Source organism: Protopterus annectens, chromosome 8.part0 (genome assembly GCF_019279795.1).
Source record: "Protopterus annectens isolate FY-2018-M chromosome 8.part0, PAN1.0, whole genome shotgun sequence".
NCBI classification, from domain to species: domain Eukaryota; kingdom Metazoa; phylum Chordata; order Ceratodontiformes; family Protopteridae; genus Protopterus; species Protopterus annectens.
Window position 1 is genome coordinate 1899230656 of NC_056741.1, and position 24077 is coordinate 1899254732.

At 40.8% G+C, this 24077-nt stretch overlaps 1 protein-coding gene across 2 annotated transcripts in view; it reads right to left on the minus strand.

The window, feature by feature from the left end:
- Positions 1–24077, minus strand: part of LOC122809706 (ADP ribosylation factor like GTPase 2 binding protein) — a 355290-nt gene that overhangs the window by 259269 nt on the left and 71944 nt on the right. For both annotated transcript variants that reach the window (XM_044081399.1, XM_044081398.1), the window contains exon 3: positions 9623–9684. In XM_044081399.1, coding sequence (XP_043937334.1) covers positions 9623–9684 — 62 coding nt within the window. The remainder of the gene's footprint in view (positions 1–9622; positions 9685–24077) is intronic.

The window sequence follows — 24077 nt, forward strand, 5'->3', positions numbered from 1 at the left end:
ACCATGAACTAAGCAAGAAAGCCAAAAAACATATCAAACCAGACAAAATCTCCTATTACAAAAATAAACAGAATAAACATATAAACAACCCAAAAAAGTTCTAGGCAGCAATCAACTCTGTATTACAACCAGGGAAAGCAACCACCCCCACTCCAACAACAAATAACCATGACAATATCCCCACACAGTTCAACAAATTATTTACAGAAACAATCCAAGCCCTTGCAAATAAACAACTTAGCGCCAGCAACCCCACTTCAACAACAACTCCCTCTCCACCAGAAATTTCAAACAATGGCCTCAACTTTAGCTTCAACCCAGTACCCACCAACACCATACTAAAACTACTATGAAAACTCAAAACAACCACCCTAGCTGCTGATAAACTACCTACTGTATACCTTCAACTAGCCGCAGAAGCTATAGACTACCCAGTCTCCATCCTAATAAATAGATCTATCTCTGAGTGTAAAGTACCTCAGCTATGGAAAATATCTCATATAATCCCACTGCACAAAGGTGGTAAGCTCTCTAGAACTCAACAACTATTGCTCTATAGTAACACTACCCCCCTTATCAAAACTTCTTGAGACAGTCGTACATATGCAATTGCTCAAGTACCTCCTAGAAAACAAACTACTATCCTCACAGCAGCACAGCTTTAGACCCTTCCACAAAAGCTCCACTTCACTCACCTCATTTACTAATACCATCAATAATCACAGAAACAACGACCTGCTCGTATCAGCTACATTCTTAGATTTATCCAAACAGCTACATTCTTAGATTTATCCAAAGCTTTTGACATGGTCAGCTATGCAAAGCTCCTTCACTCACTATCCACCCTAAACCTTAGTAACTCTACTATTTCTTGGTTTAAGAGCTACCTAGATGGCAGGCAGCAATCTGTAATATGGCAACACCAAATCTCTCCCTTAATGCCTGTCTTTCTAGGAGTGCCTCAAGGCTCCATCTTGGGACCATTGCTCTTCACTCTATTTACAAATCAACTCCCAGCCAACATTCCTAAAGCCTCAATAGTGCAATATGCAGACAATACCACCATAACATGCGCTGCCAAGTCACTAGACATCCTCCACTCCCAAACACAAGAATGCTTTTCCCTAGCTGAAACTTTGATCACCAATCAAAACCTCATTCTTAACCCAGCTAAAACAAAACTACTCCTCTTTAGCACCCACAGATCTATACTCCCCTCAGATAGCTTCATAATCTCCTCAAATAACAATACCGCCATTACCCCCACCAATCACACCAAACTGCTAGGCATGGTAATTGACAACCAACTTAGATTTGACCTACACATTTCCCTAACCATAAAAAAAGTTCATAAAAAACTTGGTACACTATCGAAACAAACAATTTCTCTCTAACCACTCCAAAATAACACTAGCCAGAACACATCTATTATCTACCTTACTATATGCCTCCCATGTTCTTACTAATCTCCGCAAAACTGACCTAAACAAACTCGACAGTTGTTATAACAAGACAGTTAGATATGCTACTGGTTCATCCTCTAGAACACATCACTCTGAATGCCTCAACACACTAAATTGGTTAGAACTCCCCCTAATACTCCAATTCAATCAACTATCACTGGCTCACAAATTACTACATCACACAAACAATACTCCAGCTTTACAACAACTACTTCAACCCTACACCACCACTAGAAACCTAGGATCCAGCACCCAAAACCTCCTTAAGATTACCAAATTTACAATGAGGCAGGAAAATCCATCTACAGCCACTATATTTCTAAAATCTGGAACTCCCATCCTGCCCATATAACAAGCAACAACTCCTCAACCCAATACAAAAAACTACTTATAACTCACTTCATGAATAACAGACTATGCTCCTCTCTCACCTCTGGCTGACTTACCTACAGACCTATCTTGTATACAAAACAAGTAGTAATGCCTTATATCTAGACTGTTGCACAAATTGTACTTCCAGCCTCCCTAGTGAGGACAGAAATGTATCTCATGAATGTTTTCCATTGTAGTGCTTTCCATTTTTGCTCTACTATGTCTCATATGATTGTCTTATGCTAACATCTGTGTAACCGGATTATTACTTGCATGTAATTTACTGTCTCTATTATCTGTTAACTATAAAATTGCATCTCTTGCAGCTTTTCTCCTCAGGCCTCCACTGAAAATGGACTTGTATCCAGTCGGACTTTCCCGGTTAACAAATGTAAAATAAAATAAATAAATAAATAAATGTATTTCCTTTTAACCTTCTCAGTTTAAGGGGGAAATTTATTTTGAACCTCCACTAGATCAAAAAAAGTTACTAAAGGCTCTGACTTCATTTGTCTGGGAAATAATAATAGGCCAGTTTATGAGTACTGTCTCCTTAGTTTGAGAAATCTTCATACTGCATAAAAAGGAGTGTTCTTTCTGCTTTTAAACGAGAGCCGGGCTGCTAGGGGGCACAAATTATTGATATTATTTGGCTGTATGTGGGTTGGGCAGGACTACATCTAGAATGTTTTTAACAATAACATTTAGCAGGGTGTCACTGTCAGATATTAAGTTCGGCTTGACAGGTCTGGTAATGACCTGAGTAATGCTATAAAAGACAAGAGTTTTGTTTAGCACTGCAATGTCTGAACCAAGCCAGTTCAGATTAAAAGGTCTTCCAGCACAGTAAATTAAGGCATGGCTGACAGAATATGCAGTTCCGACACAGTGGTCCTTGCTCTAGTTACTCCAGGTTAATCATGTGAATTGGTAGTCAGCTGAGGTTGGGGATTCAGTGTTCAAGCTTGTGTTTATTTTATTTTTTTTAGTAGAGTAGCATAAATACATTTATTAAATTAACAGGACAATGCATTCATGAGTGCAATGCTCTCAATATAAAATGCACTCTAGCACATATCATCAGAAGATAGAATTATATTGCCTTTTATTCATGTCTCAAATAGGCCTATTATATGTGGGTTTCTAGTATGGACTAATGCTTTCATAAGGTCCCATTTGTTGATAAATTATCCATTTAAATGGAATCATTAAGAACAAGTTTAAAAATACACTATTTTTGAGGTGGAACAATGAAATGATGCATTAGATTGACAGCATCATTCAGCAAAATTTTAGTTGGCTCTGGCTTGAGGTGAACATCACCAGCTCTTAGCAATGCAATTATCAATCAACAACTCACTCAAGTGTGGGTCTGTACCTGTGGCATACACAGATAAAGCCTTGAGGGCATCCCAAGTTTGATAAACGGCTTGGGCACATTATTGTACAGGCAGAGAGGATTGGTGTGTTTATCCTGTGGGGAGGGAAGCATTCTAGGAGAACTCGCTGTGGTATGGTAAAAGCTGGACATTCCAGTGATACTTAAAGACAAATAGGACGGACATATTGGAGAGCTATGAGGTTTGGGCACTCTAAGGGCCTGGTGTGGGTGTTTTCCCAAGTCATTTGCTACTGCCCACCAAGCTGAACAACACAGGAATGTCAGCAAGCTGGGAAAGGTGATATGGCTAAGAACAGTTACCCAGCTGCCTCACACACATAACGGCTCCCAGTATTGTGCCTTACATTTCTACAGAGTCCCTGGCTCCCCAGGCATTACAAAATGTGCACTGCAGGGTCAACTCCATTAGAAACTGGTGGGGGGGGGGCAACCTGGCAAGAGCACCTGGGATTTAGGGATTTAAGCAGGCACTATAACAAGGAGAACAAAGGAGGGCTAAGTGAGGCTGGTGGGAAGAGGAGAAGAGTTCATTCAAGTGCATTATGAAAGAGGAGGGCAGAGTGAAAAATAAAATAATTTCTGTATAGCAGTCCCAATCAGACTATTGTGCAATACAACAACTTATAAAATGATACCAACTAGAGTGATGCAGAAAGAAATTTTGCTATGACTCTAAGTTCCATCACAACTGGCATCCACATGAGAATCAAAAAACCCTGCATCACTCTGCATCCCTCAGGTTTCGGGAACTTGCTTCCATCATAAAAGTGTACTAATTTCACTTTTGCAGAAACATGAAGAAGGGAAATATCTAAGGAAAAAGAAACCACTGATGGAACACACTTAGAAACTACATCGGAAGCAATTTCCTATGGAACTCTTTACCAAGAAGAACTCAAAGTACAGTTTTGTACTTACCATAAATGTAGATGTTAGAGTGCTCATACAGCTGCAGTCATTACACTTGGGTTATCCTGCCGTCAGGCGGGTCCTCGGTCGGCCGAATTCCAAAGTCTAGATCCGGCGTCAGTTGTCGTCGCTTCTTCCCTGACGTCAGTGTGGCAGGGGTATAAAAGAGGCAGCCGACGCCATTTTCTTCAGTTTTTCTTGCCCCAGATGTCAGGTGCCCCCAGAAAGGAAGGCAAAACATGGTAATATGCAAACATACAAAATAGATAAATCAAAACAGTAGATGCAAGCAAATACACCATAAAGGAATACCCCAAAGAGGTTGTATGTTAAAGGTGTTTGTCATAAGCCCTGTCCTAAGAGGGGAAGGAGGGAGGGTAACCTGGACTGCAGCTGTATGAGCACTCGAACATCTACATTTATGGTAGATACAAAACTGTACTATGTTCATCGTGCATACAGCTGCAGTCATTACACTTGGGTAGAATCCCAAAGCTAAGTAAGGGTGGCAGGTACTAAGTGGAATTAGGTGGGGCTAGGATGCCCTGCAGGACTGCTGTGGCAAAGCCTTCTCTACATTTTGAGTATAGTGGAAGGTGGTAGTGCTTGGAGAAAGTGTGTACTGAACTCCAGGTAGCTGCTTCCAAAATGTCCTTGGTAGGGACCCCCCTGAGGAAAGCTGCAGAGGTAGCTGTAGCCCTGGTGGAGTGGGATCTGATGTATACAGGCACTGATTTTCCATGGAATGAATAACAAAAGCGTATGCAGTGGGCTATCCATTTTGAAATAGTCTGTTTGGAAATAGCCTTTCCTTGAGCACCTGTAGCATAGGACACAAAGAGCTGCTCAGATTTCCTGAATGACTTTGTTCTGTCCAAGTAATAACGAAGTGGCCTGTGAATGTCCAAGAAATGTAGTAGCCTCTCTCCTTTGTTCTGCGGATTTGGATAAAAGGTAGGTAAATGAATAGTCTGATTCAGAGCTACACTGGATACTACCTTTGGCATGAAGGTAGGATTGGTTCGTAAGGAAACCCTGTCCTGATGGAAAATGAGGAATGGTTGCACAGCCATGAGGGCCTGTAGCTCCGAAACCCTGCGTGCTGAGGTAATAGCCAGAAGGAAGGCTGTTTTCCATGACAAGTATTGTAGCTCTGTTGAAGAAGCCAGCTCAAAAGGAGGCAGGGTCAGTTTTTCCAATACGAAGTTGAGGTCCCAAGCTGGGGCTGGTGGTTTCCATGGGGGTTTTATATTTTTTGCCCCTCTGAGGAACTGCCTTAAGAGAGGATGTGAGAATAAAGGAGGATCTGTATTGTATTGTGCTGAAATGGCTGATGCATGGATCTTGACGGAGGAGAAGGAAAGGCCACTGTTTAACATCTCAGCTAGGTACTGTAAAATTTGAGGTATATTTATTACCCAAGGATTCTGGCCTTTTTCTTGATTCCAGGAACAAAATTGTTTCCATTTGGCAGAGTAGATTTTTCTAGTAGAGGGTCTCCTGGCCTCCAAGATAACATCCTGGACCTCCTTGGAGAGGAGAGGAGAGTCTGTTGGGAAGTTAAGGTATTCTCCATGCAGCTAGATTTAAGGTTTTGAGCTGGCTGTGAAGGGTTTTGTAGTTGTGCTGGGACAACAGAAGAGGAACTAGAGGTAGGATCCATGGTGGTGAGTGTGACAGTCTCTTTAGGAAGGGATACCAGTGTTGTCGTGGCCAGTCTGGAGCAATGAGAATCATTTGTGGCCTCTCTGCTCTGGCTTTTAATAGAACTTTGGTCAGTAGAGGTAGAGGCGGGAAGGCATAGACTTTCAATGTTGTCCAATTGAAAGAGAGTGCGTCCACTTTCCAGGCCTGTGGATGATAGGTCCTTGAACAGAATTTCTCCAACTGGTAATTTCTGTGGGTAGCAAATAGATTTATGTCTGGCTGTCCCCATGCCTGAGTTATCTTTGAGAAGACTTGAGGATGCAACTTCCATTCGTGTGGGTCTGTCATATTTCTGCTTAAGTTGTCTGCCAGTGTGTTTTCCTTCCCTGGCAGGAATTGTGCCTGTAGTTGAATTTGTAATTCCAGTGCTGTGTTCCACAGGGTCATAGCTTGCCTGCACAGGGGGTATGAATGAGTCCCCCCCCCCCCATTTGTTTATGTACCACATGACTGTGGTGTTGTCTGTCCTTATTAATAGCTGGTCTGGATGCAGTAGGTCTTTAAAGGTCATAAGAGCATTTTGCACGACTTGCATCTGCTTTTGGTTGATGTGTAGGTGCTTCTCTTTTTGAGACCATTTTCCCTGAATGCGCTGATCTGCCATGTGTGCTCCCCAGGCGTAGTCTGAGGCGTCTGTTGTGATGATTTGAGTTGCTTGAGGTAAACAGAAAGGGAGACCTGTGTTTCTTTGGCATGCTTGAGCCCACCATAAAAATTCCTTTTGAAGGCATGGAATGAATGGTATAATTGTTTCCAAGCTGTGGCTGTGTTGAGACCATAAGTTTTTTAGGTACCATTGTAGTTTCCTCATATGCAGCTTTGCACATGGTATTAGTAGGATGCAAGATGCCATGAACCCCAGAGCCTGCAGGACTTTCCTTGCAGTTAGTCTGGTTAAAGTTGCCATTTTGTTGAAGTATTGAAACAGTTGCCCTTGTTTGTCTGGCGTGAGGTAGGCCATCTGGGTTGTCGTATTTAAGCTGGCACCCAGGAAAATTATCTGTTGAGAAGGTATTAGTTTTGATTTCTTTTTGTTGACTGTGTATCCCAGGAAGTTCAACAGTTTTATTACAAATGCCAGGTGCTGCAATAGTATGTCCTTGCTGTCCGCTTGGATCAGGCAGTCGTCCAGATATGGGTAGATTTGTATTCCTTGTTGTCTGCAGAAGGCAATTACTGATGCCAGGCATTTCGTAAACACTCTGGGCGCAGTAGATAAGCCAAAGGGCAATGCAGAGAATTGGTAATGGGTTGAACCTGCAAGAAATCTGAGGTATCTTCTGCAATCTTGTCTGATAGGGACATGCAGGTATGCCTCCTTGAGGTCCAACGTTACCAGCCAAGACTCCTTGCCCAGCATGGGAAGAAGCTGCTGTAATGTGAGCATCTTGAATTTTGGTACCTCTAGATATGTGTTTAGAATAGATAGGTCTAAGATGGGTCTCCAATCTTTGTCCTTCCTTGGTACCAGAAATAGTCTTGAGTAAAAAACTTGACCTTGTTCTTTTGCAGGTACCTCTTGAATAGCTTTCATATCCATGAGAGCGGAAATTTGTCTTTGTGCCTCTGCCCTTTGATTTTGTGGCAGGTTTGGCATGCCTCTCATTTTTGGAAGGGTGTGAAAGTGAAACCTGTAGCCTCTTGTCTATAATATCCAGAATCCATTTGTCTTTTGTAACAAATGTGCCAATTTTTTGAAAATAAGGCCAGTTTTCCGCCCAAAGGTGCTGCCATTATAGCTTTGTTTGGCAGGCATAGGGGGAAGTCATTGGGTCTGTTTTCTAAATGACTGTGGTCTATCTTCTCCACCTCTTGGGGTTGGTGCTTGCCACTGTCTAGCTCTGTAAGATCCTTGAGGTTGTCCTCTACGCCTTGGGCATCTGTATCTGCCCCTTTGGGGTCTGCCCGTGGCTGGAAAGGACCAATTTTTTGAAGGCCAGTTTCTGCTGAAGCGTGGAGGTTGTACCTGCAAGAAATCTTTAACTGTTTGCATAGATTTCGCTTTTTCCTCCATTTTCTTTAGCACCTCCTCAGCTTTAACACCGAACAATACATCTTTTTGAAGTGGTGCATCTAGTAACACTGCTTTGAAATGATCTGGTAAGGTTTGCTCTTTGAGCCAAGCATGTCTACGTATGACAGACCCCGTGACAGCAGCTCTACATGAGGCCTCTAAAGCATCAAAACCACACTGCAAGGTATGTTTCCCCACTTGCTCTGCTCCATGCAACAAATCCTGCAACTCTTTCAAATCTGGTTGTTCTGTGTGCGTCATTTTACTTTTCAGTTGAGATAACAAGAACTGTTGGTACTTTACCATATGAAATTGACAGTTTAATGCCCTCATGGTTAAAGTGGCTGATGTATACACCTTTTTCCCCCATCTTTCTAATGCTCTGGAGTCTCTCTCTGAAGGTTAAGGGTTTTTAGCAATAGAGGCCTTAATCCCCTTGGGACCCTGTGAAATGGTTTCTGGGTCAGCAGTATGGCTTTTATAAAGGAACTGGTGAGAATCAGGAACCCGGTAATATCTGTCAGGTTTAACAGGGGCTGGAGGAAAAGAGTCTGGATTAAGACTGGCTTCTGCGTACACATCATCCAAAATATCTAAAACAGGAGGGATAGCCAGGGACCTATGCTGGGGGAGCAGTAGAAATTCCCTGAGCCTTTTCTTGGAATCTGAGTAATCTTGGCCTTCCCAGTGAAAGTGCTCTCTCAATGTATGCAGGGTTTCCCCAAAAGAGTAGTCCTCAGGGGGGGAGACCGAGGGAATAGACTCCCCAGCATTAGAGTCTTCAAAAGGGGAATAGGCATAATCCCGGCCCTCAGAATGGTCTGAGGTAATAGAAGCCTGGTCTGAGGAAGGGGAGTCTTCCTCCAACCTGGGTCTTTTGTCTGAGGGGGGGTGAGAACCCCTGATGAGGGCTGCGTAGGCGCCTCGCTGAGAACCGGTAGTCGGCCTAAGCGTGGTCTCAGTACTCGGTGCAGGCCTCGGATGTCGGTCCTTATCTTTGCGTCTTTTGCCTAAAACTGGCATCGGTGTATCAGACGACATGATATAATAAAATTTTTTGCCAAAATAATGAAGGGCGAACTCCGCCCTGCGCTTAATAGTGCGCTTGTTAAACCTAGCGCAAAAACGGCAGGCCAAGATGTCGTGGTCTGGCCCTAAGCAAGGTATACAGAAAGAGTGGAAGTCCTTATGCGGTATTTGCTTCCCACAAGAAATGCAATTATTAACTTTGTCTGACATCGGTCTGAGGCAAGAAAAGTTTCCCCAACGGGGTACTTAGCTTTAAAGAAGACTTCGGCTGAAATACTGTTCGTAAATCTCAGGAGCTGGCTGACCGGCACTTGCGAACTGCTTCTGTTTAGGGCACCGCGTGGCAAGAAAGACTGAAGAAAATGGTGTCGGCTGCCTCTTTTATACCCCTGTCACACTGACGTCAGGGAAGAAGCGACGACAACCGACGCCGGACCTAGACTTAGAGAATTCGGCCGACCGAGGACCCGCCTGACGGCAGGATAACCCAAGTGTAATGACTGCAGCTGTATGCACGACGAACATCCAGCTACATGCAGTTACAGATCAAAAACTGTGTAGGAAAGACAGGAAAAGGACTTGAGTTGCACTAACATTTTAAACTGCAACCATACTGAAAAGAAACAGGAACAAACATATACTTATTGTCATAATCAGTTTATTATATTTTATGAAGAGAAAGCTGCCAATATATGCTAAAAATATAATTTCATTTTCATTCCTTACCCATAATAATATCCTCTATGTGTCCAATAACCAAATCAAATTCTGTGTCAGCAGCAGAAGATCTAAAGGAAAAAGGAGACATAATACAATCTGTTACAAGAAACTTTCACTAGTTCAACATTTTTCGAACTACATATTCTAACATGGCCTAGGATATACTTCCATTTTTCATATTTTGTCATATTTTCATCTTCTAGTCCTTTAGCTACACATAAAACAATGTTCAAAAACGCATGGTTAGATGATACATCAAAAAAGACAGTATTTCTTTATTCTCATACTATTTTGTATGTATTTGTGAAGTGGTTCTTTGAGTGTACTTGGAATTGGTTTTATATATATATATATATATATATATATATATATATATATATATATGGATGTATCTGAAAACGCTGACAGTGCACAACGACGACTAGGAAAACACCGAAACTGGAAGATCGACAACGGAGAATACAGACAGCTGAGAATCCAGACGCTGAGAACACAGACATCTTAAGGTAAGTGTACGATAGGGATGGACGTTACGGTCAGGGTGTGTGTAAATGTGTGATAGTGATGGACCTTAGGGTAGGGTGCGGGTCAGGTAAGTATGCGATAGTGACAGACTTTAGGTTTAGGGGCAGGTTAAGTGAGTTAGGGTGTGGGTAAGGTAAGTGTGCGACAGTGACGGACCTTAGGGTTAGGGTTTGAGTTAAGGTTAGTGCATAGATAGTTGTGTATGTAAGGTTTAGTGTAGGTTTGTAAGGTTTTTGGTGTGCTTGTGTTGTGTGTGTTTTTCGGGAAAGGTATTTGTTTTGTTGATTGTCGGGATTTTGGTTTGTCGGGCATGTGAAGTTTGGTGTTTTTGAACATTCTTTGTTGTTTTTTTCATGTCGGTTATTTCGTTGTCTGTGTTTTGGCGTATCGGTGTTATCAGGTAGACCCATAGATTATATATATATATATATATATATATATATATATATATATATATATATATATATATATATATATATACATACATACAGAGAGAGAGAGAGAATATATTATCTTATTATCTATATATATATATATATATATATATATATATATATATATAGGGTCTATATTACATCGCCAAATTCATAGGAGTTTGAACGTGGTAATATCAAACCATGATGTCCGAAACAAAAGAACTGCAAAAACACAAAACAGCGATTTTTTTTCCCCAAGGGAAAAAAAAAATCACTGTTCCGGTACAAAAAAAAAAAAAAAAAAAAACTTACACTTTAAACTTAAACTAATGTGGGGGGCTGTGCCTCACACCAACTCCAAGATCGCACCACAGTGGAGGAAATAGTAAAGCCCCGAAAACAGCCCACAGATTTTTTCCCTGGCCATTTCCGTGGCTTCGCTATTTTCATCTTTCGAACATTGGGTTCAATATTATAACGTTTGGACTCCTGTGAGTTCAATGTTGTAATACAGACCCATATGTATGTATGTATATATATATATATATATATATATATATATATATATATATATATATATATATACACACACACACACACACACACATAGTGGATATAAAAAGTGTACAGACCCCCTGTTAAAATAACAGGTTTTTGTAATATAAAAAAATGAGACCACAATAAATAATTTCAAAACTTTTCCCACCTTTAATGTGACCTATAAAGTACAGTTGTGTACACTTCCCATAAATGTAGATGTTAGAGTATATTCACTGTTGCAGTCAATACATTTGGGTTATCTGGCTGCAGGTAGCCCTCAGCTGGCCTGAATACCAGAGTCTTGGATTCCTGCATCGGATGCCGTCAATTCTTCCATGACGTCAGGTCATCAGGGGTACAAAACATGTAGCTGACACCATTACATCAGTCTTTCTTGCCACGTGGTGCCCGAAGCAGAAGCAGTTCGCAAGTGCCAGTCGGCAGACTCCTGAAATTTTCGTTTTCGAATTTCAAAACCAAAGTCTTCAAAAAAAGCTAAATACCCCGTTTGGGATCCTTTCTCTTGCTCTTAACCGATGTCAGTAAAAGTTAACAATTGTATTACTTGTGGAAAGCAAATACCTCAAAGATTTTCATTCGTACTGCATTCCTTGCTTAGGCCCAGACCACGACGTCCCTCGCTGTCGGTTTTGTGCCTTGTTCAACCCCAGAACTAATCGTCAGCAGTCTATATTTGCAGCAAATTATTTTGGTACTCAGTATAACTATCCAGAAATGGCTTCGGTAAGCCATCAGACTACCGATATTCCGAAAAATGTAAGGATAAAGACAGAGATCAACCGCATAGGTCAAAACTGCCAACGACACTTCCGCTAAGCTAGATGCCAGTTCAGCGGTACTCAGTGAGGCGCTTTCGCAACCCCTGATACCCACTACTTCAGACCGAGACCCATTCGGAGTCTGGTATGCCATGAGATGCTTCTTCGACTATGGAACCTGCCGATGTATCTACCTTGGATGGGTCCGGAGCCGCTGTGTAGGCACCGGTTTCTGAGGGTATATTCAGGCCTACAGACTTGCATTTTAAACAGACGCCATCTTCTTCATCCAGGCCTAAAACTCCACCCACACTTAGAAAACAGACGTCCAAACCACATGCTCAGGCCCATATGCATAAAAAAACAAATGCTTAGAATGGCTGAAGACCTTATTACCTTAATTATTATTGGTTTCAAAATTTTTAAGGAGCACTGAGAATTGTACAATTTATTTGTACATGTATTTGTACATTAGGTCCGGAATTCTTTATACTGTATATTCTAGCTGCAGTCATTATGATTGTTTACAAGATGTTACTCATCTAAGTTATAATTAGATCAGTACACAGTAACATGGAGTATCTATTTAGTCTAATATATGTTAGACATTTATAATTAATGTATGTCATGAATTAATTATTTGGACTTTTAGAGCTTCATGTAGGTGGAAGAGGTTTTTAATATATGTCATGAATTAATTATTTGGACTTTTAGAGCTTCATGTAGGTGGAAGAGGTTTTTGGTATTATTGCATAAATATTTGTTGTCATATTTATACCATTTACAATATATACATCATATAATATGTAGCTATGTTCTTCATTTACTAAATGAGGTTACATATATAATATGTTTGTAAGGCTGAACAATATATACAGTTTAAACCAATATGATATGCTTGGATTTTTTATACTTTTCAACCAAGGTTTAACCTATTTACTATTTGTACTTGACAATAACCATATATTCATTCTTGTGGGCATCCCAACATAAGACACTATATGTGTCTATCAGAACTGTTGGTTTTTCATTTATTAAAATGTAACTAATATGTGCACTGTAACACTCCATCCACTAGGTTGGGCTATACCATTGTTTCTATTGGTTAAGGACTATTATAAATAATTGTGAATAAACTGTGTTTCAAACTTTTTCATTCCACTGAAGAAGGCTGGACAGCCGAAACCGGTCTGGAGATATTCAATAAAGCATAACTAGAAATTTATTTGGATGTCTGGTGTCTTATATCGCATTTTTTGCTGGTCGTTGGTGTTTTTGGCTTATGGTTTGACCTTGCACGCCATCCCTGCAAGGCATCAAGTTTGGTTCTTAATTAGGGGAAGTCAGCCTCCCCCCCCCCCCCCAAAGAGACCTAGAACTGATTTTCCTTCCGATTCTTTTGATCAGGAATCTGATATTTCTGTTTCTTCTGATTACGAGGATTTGCCCCTATCTACCTATGAGGATTCTGATGCAGAGGATTCCATTCCTTTTGCTTCCCCTCCAGAAGACTTTTCTTTTGGTGAAACCTTCCACTCTCTTAGGGAGCATTTCCACTGGGAAAGCCAGGATTACTCTGACTCCAAAAAGAGGCTTAGGGAATTCTTACTCCTCCCTCAACACAGGCCTTTAGCTATCCCGCCTGTTCTGACATTGCGGATGATACTTTCTTGAAATCTAACCTTTCCCCCAGACACTTTACCTCCAGCTCCCAGAAAAACTGATAGGTATTACAGAGTACCTGACTCTCAAGTTCCTCTTCAAGAATCCTACTGCGGATCCAGAGACCATTTCCCAAGGACCAAAGGGCATTAAGGCTACTGCTGCCAAAAACCCTACTCCTTCTGATAGAGGTTCTAGAGCCTTAGACAGATGGGGTAAGAAGGCATATACTTCTGCTACTTTTGCCATTAGGGTTTTAAATTGCCAGTTTCATATGTTAAAGTACCAGCAGCGTATTATGGGACTACTTAAACAGAAAATGATGTTGATTCCTGACTGTGCTGAACACAAAGAATTACAGGATTTAATGCATTCTGCAGAACAAGTTGGTAAACATACTTTGCAATGTGGTTTTGACTCTCTAGAAGCATCTTGCAGGGCTGCTGTCACTGGGTCTGTACTTAAAAGGCATGCTTGGCTTAAGGAGCAAAACTTGCCAGATCATGTTAAAGCTAAATTACTGGATGCTCCCTTAAACCAAAACTGCCTGTTTAGCAACAAAGCAGAAGTCATCCTCAAAAAGATTGTGACCTATAACCTGTACAATTCAATTGAAAACAAATGTTAGGGGACAAAATATAAAAAATAAAAAAATGTACAATAAGCTGGTTGCACAAGTGTGCACACCCTTAAACTAATACTTTGTTGAAGCACCTTTTGATTTAATTACAACATTCAGTCTTCTTGGGTAGGAGTCTATCAGCATGGCACATCTTGACTTGGCAGTTGCCCACTCTTCCTTGCAAAAGCGCTCCAAATCTGTCAGATTGCGAGGGCATCTCTTATGCACAGCCCTCTTCAGGTCAACTCATAGACTTTCTATTGGATTTAGGTCTGGGCTCTGGCTGGGCCATTTCAAAACTTTTCTTCTGGTGAAGCCATTCTGTTGATTTGGATGTATGCTTGGGGTCACTGTCATGCTGAAAGGTGAAATTCCTCTTCAGCTTTCCAGCAGACGCCTGAAGGTTTTGGGCCAAAAGTGACTGGTATTTGGAACTGTTCATAATTTCCTCCACCTTGACTAAAGCCCCAGTTCCAGCTGAAGAAAAGCAACCCCAAAGCATGATACTGCCACCACCATGTTTCACCATGGGGATGGTGTTCTTTTGGTGATGTGAGGTGTTGTTTTTGCACCAAACGTACCTTTTGGAATTGTGGCCAAAAAGTTCAATCTTGGTCTTATCAGACCATGACACTTTCACACATGCTTTTGGGAGACTTGAGGTATTGTTTTGCAAATTGTAGCTGGGCCTGGATGTTTTTCTGTGTAAGAAAATGCTTACATCTTGCAACCCTACCCCATAGTCCAGACATATGGAGAATATGGGAAATAGCTGTCACATGTAGTACACAACCAGCACCTGCTAGAAATTCCTGCAGCTCCTTCAGTGTTGCTGTAGGTCTCTCGGCAGTCTCCCTGACCAGTTCTCATCTTGTCTTTTCATCAATTTTGGAGGGATATCCATCTCTTTGCAACTTCATTGTTGTCCCATATTTTCTCCCCTTTTTGATGACTGTCTTCACTGTGTTCCATGGTATCCAATGCTGTGGACATTTTTCTGTACCCTTCTCCTGACTTGATACCTTTCAACAATGAGATCTCTTTGATGCTTTGTAAGCTCTCTGCGAACCATGGCTTTTGCTGTAGCAGGCAACTGTGTAAATGTCAGGAAAATCCTACTAGGACAGTTGAACTTTATTTGAGGTTAATCAATTGATGGCAGGTATTTACTCAAGAAGACTGAATGCTGCAGTTAAATCAAAAGGTGTGTCAACAAAGTATTAGTTTAAGGGTGCTCAGACATATGCAACCAGCTTATTGTATGTTGTTTATTCTTTATATTTTTTCCCTAACAAATCTGTTTGCGTTTCAATTGAATTGTACAGGTTATAGGTCACATTAAAGGTGGGAAAAGTTTTGAAATGATTTATTGTGGTCTCTTTTTTTTCATCACAAAAACCTGGCATTTTAACAGGGGTGTGTACATTTTTATATCCACTGTAATATATTATATATATATATATATATATATATATATATATATATATATATATATATATATATATATATATATTTAATAATGCAATATATATAAGTATTTTAGAATACATCAGTAGCAGGAAATGTGGGGACTCGGGACAGGCAGAAAGATAGTCAAATAACTAACTGCAAGAAATTTTACTTTATATTTGCATGCTCCAAAGTTATTTCTTGAAGCATGCACATTAAGATGTCGACATTTATTCTTATTATTTTAGTCAACATTATGCATAACAACATTTGAGTGTTTTGCTGTTTTTAGGTAGACCCATACACATACATACACACACATATGTATTATAAATATATCAAACATTGGGACCCTCTGACAATTTTATAACGTTAGACAGAGCCTAATGCATTAATTTAGTTCCCTTACTCTACTTGAATGTATTTGTATCTTTAAAATATTACTGCTTCTACCATCCTTCCAAAAGAGTTTAAGGACCTAAGCTTGATCACCAGTGTGTTAAATGTCTACAAGGGAATTAACTGCAAAACGTGTTTGCCCACTGAACCAACACAGAATAATAAAGCAAATATTAAATAAGAATCTTATGAAAAGTGCAGTATCCCAATGTTGCTCATTAGAGGGTGATAAGAAATGAATAGTGTTACTCAGTCATACTTTGATAATTTGGATATCTGCTATATATCCAAGGACAATAACAAATGAACAAGATTACCCACATTTTGACAATACAGGAATGTACTATACATTTGCAGCACTAACTGAGCTGTGCAATATTTTGCTTTGTATGATATATTATTCAATTATTTAACACTGCAAATCCATACCTTGTTTTACTATTTGCATTTTGCTTTCTACCTGCCATTTTTCAGAAGACAGTCCACTTACTTGGTGATAAGTGGACAGGCACATCGACAGTCAAGATAACTAACTAGCTAACAAAACAAGGATTCCCAACAGTCAAAGCAAAAACAGACCTTGAAATAGGAGCATTCATGGGCAGAAAAGCTGGAATGGCCGATAAATGAACCTTGATAGAGGAATGAGAAAGGCCATAAAATAGTAACTCACACAAATATTGTAAAAACAGAGAACAACTATCCCTGAATGGGCACTGGGTATGTTGCTGGCACTAAATAGCAAACATTTTCTATCTGCTAATATACAATTTTCTAGTAGCATGCTTTCTTGCCTCCATTAGTACCTGCTGCACATCCTCAGAAAACAGATGCCTAAAACTAATTAAGACCCGATCATCTAGGCAGTCAGTTGAAGATGATTGATGTCAAGATGCATCAAACCTTGTATTTGTAAATTCTTGTATGAGTATATCCATTCTGTGAGGAAACCTGAGGTAATTGCCTCTGGTCATTTCCAAAAGAAGGGAGAACCATGGTTGCTTGAGCCAGAATAAAGTCACCACAATGATCTTGGCAGATTCCCTCTGAATCTTCATAAGTATCTTGGATACTAGTAGAAAGGGTGGAATGGTATATAGGAACATTCCTGTCCAAAGGAAAAAAAGGCATCTGTCTTCCAGGCCTTCTTGCATGGAGTCCTGGAACACAATTTTGCCAGTGGATTGTTCATACAGGAGTAACAGCGGTCTACTAGAGGAACTCCTCACAGATGGATCAAATCTTGGAAGACCCACAATCTAGTTTTAATTTGTGAGGGTTTGCCCTGGTCTTGATCAGTCTGCCACACAATTTTGCTCTGATAGAATATAGGATGCCCGCAGAGCGAGATTGTACTGTGAAGGCATATCCCAAGCTAACATGGCTAGTCTGCAAAGAAGGTATGACCTGGTCCCCCCTTGCTTGTTGATGTACCATATAATTGTGGTATTGTCTGTAGTTACTTGAAGCAGTCCAGGGGACAAAACAAGGTTCGGAGAGTTGAGTGCTTTGATTCAGGAAAGCATCTAATTGATATTTATGCGCTTGCATCTGTCCTTGTTGTCTGACACCCTCTGCACTTTTATCCCTCCCTAAACTGTTCACCAAGCAAAGTCTGAAGTGGCTGTAGTAACTATCTGCTTTGGAGAAGGGGAGACCTGGGTTTAAGGATATATGTGGTTTCCACCAAAAGACTTTTCTTCTGACAAACACAGTACTAGGGTCTGAAAAGACAAAGGGTGTTCATGTTGGGACCAAAGAGATTTCAGATACCACTGTATCTTTCTCATGTGGAGTCTTGTTACGGGTATTGTGAGAATCATAAATGCCTTGACAGCCAAAATCATGAGGTATTCCCTTGCAGTGAATACAGTCTGAGTTGACAACCTTAGAAATAGATCTAAATAAAGATCCATTTTTTTTTCCTGTGGAAGAAAAGTTCTTTGAACTGAGATGCCTGGATGACATCCCATGATCACAATCCTGTATGACAGAGTCAAGAAAGACTTTTGAATGTGCTCTTGAAACCCCAGCTTGTGCAAGAGATCTCTCACTCAAGACAGAAAATCCTAACATATTGAAAAAGACTGCCAAGATAAGGAAGTCTTCTAAATATGGAAAATGTGGATGCGCTGTAGCCTACAATGAGCCATTGGGGCTAAATACTTTGTGAACATTCTTGGTGCAGTGGGCAGTTCAAGGGGTAAGGAAGAGAACTGATTAGGTTGTGTCAGATTAAGACACATCTGAAGTCTGGATGAATAGGGATGTAAATGATAAGCATCTGTTAAGTCTTCTGTTACCAAGAAACTTGAAAGAGGAAGAAGAGGTAACTGGCTGTAAAGGGACATCATTTTGAATTTGTGCATTATAACAAACATGTTTCTGAACAAAAGATTCAGAACTGGTCTCCAAACATTTTCATTTATTGGCAATAGGAACATCCCTGAATAAAATCCCTTCAACACCTGGGAAGGAAGAACTGGTTTTATAACTCCACGGAACAGCATATGACGAACAGGTAGAAACAAAAGAATCTGATCTTCAGGATGATGAATGACATTCTGGAAAGTAGGAATTTCCTCCCACTGCTGTCTGTAACCCTAATGAATGATTATTAGAACCCATTTGTCTGAAATAATCTGTTACCAAAGAAAAAAAATAATGAGTTAGATTTTCTGGAAGAGAAAAGGGGCCAGAGTAGGAGGAGACAGAAGGTCTCTTGAACAGTCATTTAGACTTGTTGGATTGCCCTTGATTTTGGGAGGTTGAAGACTGCTTTATGAAACCTGTTGCCTCTTCTTATCTGTTTACCTGAATTCTACTTTGACTGTTTATTCTTTTTTTTTTTTTTTGCTACAACTAGATGAAGAAGAAAATCCCCTGGACAATTTGGCAAAGGAGGGCTGAAAAATATTGGAGAGATCCCTGTATCAGCTAAGCCCCTTTCATTACACTTTTTGATCACCTCTGCAGCACAAGGACCAAACATTAAATCTCTATCCAAGGGAGAAATTAAAATCTCATTTTTTACATCTGAGATGTTCTAAGAATGTAGCCAAGCAAAGCCCCTTAAAACAGTACCAGTGGCCATAGTCCTGGAAGAAGTATCAACAAAGTCATACACACACTGCAAACAATGAGCAGTAAGGAGAGTGAAGAGGTTAGGTTACACAGCAGGAACATAGCCAGGAAGAGTTGAGATGATGTTTCAGCATTTGTTTGAAGGTGGTGGTGCTGCCTGTGTTTCTTATAGAAGGCGGAAGTGAGTTTCATAGTTTGGTGACGGTGAAGGCATAGAGGAGTTGACCAGCAGGTAAGGTGGGCTTATCTACTTTTAGAAGTAGATGATTTTCAGATCTTAGATGGCTGCTGGAATGGTATTTGGCAAGTAGAGTTGAGAAAGCAGGGCAGTCTGCGGGTCTGTAGATTATTTTGTGCACAGTAGTTAGTTGCGTGAATGAGAGATGGTGGGGGAGTTCCAGCCACCCTAACTGTTTCAGTGACTTACAGTGGTGGGATGAGAATGTAGTGGTGGGATGAGAATGTGGCCTTGGTGGCAAATTTTGCTATTCTGTTGTAACATATAGCAAGTTTGGATTTTGTAGCATTTCAGATATTAGTGAGGAGAGGGGCACCATAAAGGGGAGAGGGTAATAAAAAGGTAGTTGCAAGGGTTTGTCTAGTAGAGAGGCTAAGAAAGTGTTGGTGCCTGTAGAGCATACCAAGCTTTTGGTGTGTTTTTTTGATGTTATTGTTTATGTGTAGGTCAAAGTTAAGGTTTTCATTATTATTATTATTTCCAGTTTCATAACCGGGGAAGTCCAATGGGCCTGAAAGCCCGTTTTCAGTGGAGGCCCGGGGAGAAAAGCTCCATAATAATAATACATTACACACACAACACTCTGTGTTCTAACAGCATAACACCTTTAACAATTTCCAAAAACATAGCACATTTAGCAGTTTACATAAGAAATTAATATTTTTATACAACTGTATTGTTAGCATAGAAGAGAGAAAAAAAATTATACATAGATCTTGAATGCAAGAGAAGTAAAACAGAGGAGAAGTGAAGGAGATGCAAAGAATTTAAAGGAGAAGAGATGCCAGGAGGAAGATAAAAAAAGAACAGTTAGACTAAGATTCATTTTATGAACTGTTGTGAATGAAAAGCCACCAGCCAGATGAATAAATCCAATTTAATAACGAAATAAACTTACACAGCCACAAAACGAACTTAAAAACGCCAAGAACAAACCACAAATATACGTAAGCGCTTTCGTTTAAAAGGTTTTAAACTTCATCAGACAATAACCTCCATTACATCACTTCCTTTTATAACCTCCACCAAATTCAAAAAATTGCACCAAATTTTAAAATCAAATTGGAGCATGCTCTGTTGTAAAAAAGTGAAAGATAGAATTTTTAAGTACCAAAGATCAAGGAATGCATGAATACAATGGATATGGGACTAAATAAATAGAATTGATTATATTAAATACTAGCTTCATGTTAAAATTATTTATAAATAAATAAATACATATTATACATTAAATGTATATTAAACATTAATGGAAACACAAACTTATATAATCTCTTAAAAAATTATACTATAATAAAATTATAATATTTTTTATATAATATTTTTTTAACTAATTATATTACCTTACATTAACTTATTACTCCATACCCTCCTTCATAATCATTATACAATTCCTAGAACAAATTTTATATTAATCTTTAATTTTATTCCTAGTTAATGCTTTTAATTTTAAAATTGGCCCTATAGTACTTCTTTCATTTAAACCTGGCCAGGAATCTGCTTGTAACTTTATTTGCCAGATAAGTTCTCTTTCTTCCAAAATTAAATTCCAAGGAATCTTATCTTTTAGTTATGTACTTACCATAACTTTAGATGTTTGGGATCCATCTCGCCTACATTCAATACTGATGGGCTCGGAGCCGATCCCTTGGCTCCGACTCGGCACGCTATGCTATAGAGCGAGGCCTCTTATTGGCGGAGCTATTTCTTATCCCAGGATGCACCACCACTAATCCCCCAGATCTTGTTTGTCCGCATTCATGCACACATGCACAACTTGTTTATATAACATTGTTAGATGTTTCAAGATGAAACAACAGGATTCGGACCTTCTGATATCCTCTGATCTCCAAGGAAGGTGGAAGGAGGGTGGGTTATTAGAATGTAGGAGATGGATCCCAAACATCTAAAGTTATGGTAAGTACATAACTAAAAGATGTTATGTGATCCTATCTCGCCTACATTCAATACTGATGGGACAGCGTCCCTAGCACCTAAATCCTGGGTGGCTCATTGGAAAACACTCCTGAGCACTGTGGAACCAAATGAAGCTCGTCCTCTAGATGCCACATCCAATTTGTAGTGGGAAATGAAAGTGTGCGGGGAAGACCATGTAGCCGCAGCACAAATGTCACTAATGGCAAGCTTAGAATGAAATGCTACCGAAGTAGCCATAGCCCTTGTAGAATGAGCTTTGACAGAGGTGGTAAGCTCTTTATTAGAATAAGAATAAGCTCGAGTAATACAGTCCCTGATCCATTTGGCAATAGTGACCTTTGTGATGACTTTGCCCAATTTATTGTCCGCAAAGGATACAAACAACTGATCTATTTTCCTTGTTTGTTTGGTCCTATCTAAATAAAAACGCAACTGCCTGTGGACATCTAATATGTGGAATATGAATTCCGCTTTGTTAGAATACTTCGGAAAGAAGACTGGAAGTTCTAATGATTGTTGTAGGCAGAAACTGGAACAAATTTTAGGGACAAAAGATGGATTTGGCCTGAGAGATACCCTGTCTTTGTGAAAAACCAAGTAAGGAGGTTTTACAGACAAAGCTTGAAGCTCTGAAACCCTTCTGGCAGAAGTAATTGCCACCAGAAAGGCAGTCTTCCACGATAGAAATTTTAAATCACATGTCGCTGCCGGTTCGAAGGGGAAGGAAGTTAAGGCGCGTAACACCACATCGAGATCCCATGGAGGAGCAGGATGAGAAATCGGAGGTCTTAAAAGCGCAGCACCTTTCAAGAAGGTCTTACACAATCTGTTGCTCATTAAAGGTGGGTTTATAGATTTGTGAAAATTGGAAATAGCTGCCAATTGAACCTTGATGGTAGAGACTGAAGAGCCTTGATTGAAAAGAGAAGTTAGAAATTTCAGTACTTCTGAAACAGGAATAGTGATGGGATCCAGGCCCCGGAGTTGAGCCCAAATAGCAAATCTTTTCCATTTGCTAGAATACAATTTCTTTGTAGCAGACTTGTGGGCCGAAGATAAAATGTGTACAACTTCTGGATCCAATGTATGACTCCTGACTATAGTCGGAAGAGGAGGAGCCAAGCCGTCAATTTTAAGGTGTGTAGGGACTGGTGGAATAGTCCCGACTGATGCACCAATAGGTCTGGGATCTGATCCAGGAACCATGGACCTTCCAGAGCATATTTCCGAAGATAGGGGAACCATACTTGACGAGGCCAGTAAGGAGCAGCTAAGATCATTTTGCTCTTCAAGAGAGATGCCTTTTGGATCACCTTGGGAAGGAGAGGAACTGGAGGGAAGGCATAAAGCAAGCCGGTGGGCCACGGACGGGCTAGTGCGTCCATAGGGCTCTTCCCCGGAGCCGGAGTGAGGGAGAAGAACTTTTTGCACTTCTCATTCAGTGGAGTCGTGAAGAGGTCGCAACACGGAACTCCCCATTTGCTGAAAATCTGATTTGCAACTGTAATGTTCAGAGACCATTCTTGAGGAGAGAGGATGGTTCTGCTTAGTCTGTTGGCTATCACATTGGACTTGCCCGGGATATGAGTAGCCACTAGAAAGTGTTTGGTAGACACTGCCCATTCCCAAACTCTCATGGCCTCTCTGCAAAGAGGATAGGATCTGGTCCCTCCCTGTTTATTCAGGTACCAGACCACTGACATGTTGTCTGAGTGAACGGCAATTACGCCCTGAGGGAGGTAATCGTGAAGGGCTTGAAGGGACAGAAGCACCGCCCTCATTTCTAGGACGTTGATATGAAGTAGGGTCTCCTCTGGGTGCCATTTGCCTTGGACTGACCTGCCCAGGGAATGCCCCCCCCCCACCCCATCTGGGAGGCGTCCGTGGTCAAAGTGGCCACAGGAGGAGGTGGAACAAAGGGTCGTCCCTGATCCAGATTGGAGGGCACCAGCCACCAGTGAAGGTCCCGTTTGCAGGTTTCCGTGATCCATATGAGGTGACTGAGAGGGAGTTCCTGAAAGGACCACTGAGCTGAAAGAAGCCACTGGAGGATTCTCATGTGCAATCTTGCTAGGGGAACTAGAAGAACCGTGGCGGACATGGATCCCAATAGCTGCAGAACCATTCTGGCCGGGGCTTTGGATCTGGGAAGTAAGGCTCGAACTTGAGCCTGTATGGTTTGTATCCCGTCTGTAGGTAGATAGACCCGCATTCGGTTTGAGTCTATCTCTACTCCGATGAATCTTATGCGTTGAGATGGCAGCAACACAGACTTTGGCCAATTGAAGGTGATTCCAAGGGAATTGCCCAGTGATATCGTGGCTTGTAGGCTCCGCAATAGTAGATGCTTGGAGGTGGCAGTTAGGAGCCAGTTGTCTAGATACGGAAACACCTGGAATCCTAGACTTCTCAGGTGAGCAGTCACTACCGCCAAACATTTGGTGAACACCCTGGGGGCTGTGGTGAGACCAAAGGGCAGCGCACAGAACTGAAAATGACTGCCTCCTAGGCTGAAGCGCAGATGTCTCCTGGACGCTTGATGTACCAAGATATGGTAATAAGCGTCCTTGAGATCTATGGAGCACATCCAAACACCTTTCTCCAGCAATGGAAGAATGGTTTGTAGGGTGACCATTCGGAACTTGGACTTTTTTACTGAACGGTTTAGAATACTGAGATCCAAAATGGGCCTCAAGTCCCCGGTCTTTTTTGGCACCAAAAAGAACCTTGAGTAAGTCCCTAATCCGATCTGGTCTGCGGGGGCCGGTTGGATGACTCCCTTTTGCAGCAGCTTTGAAACTTCTGAGGC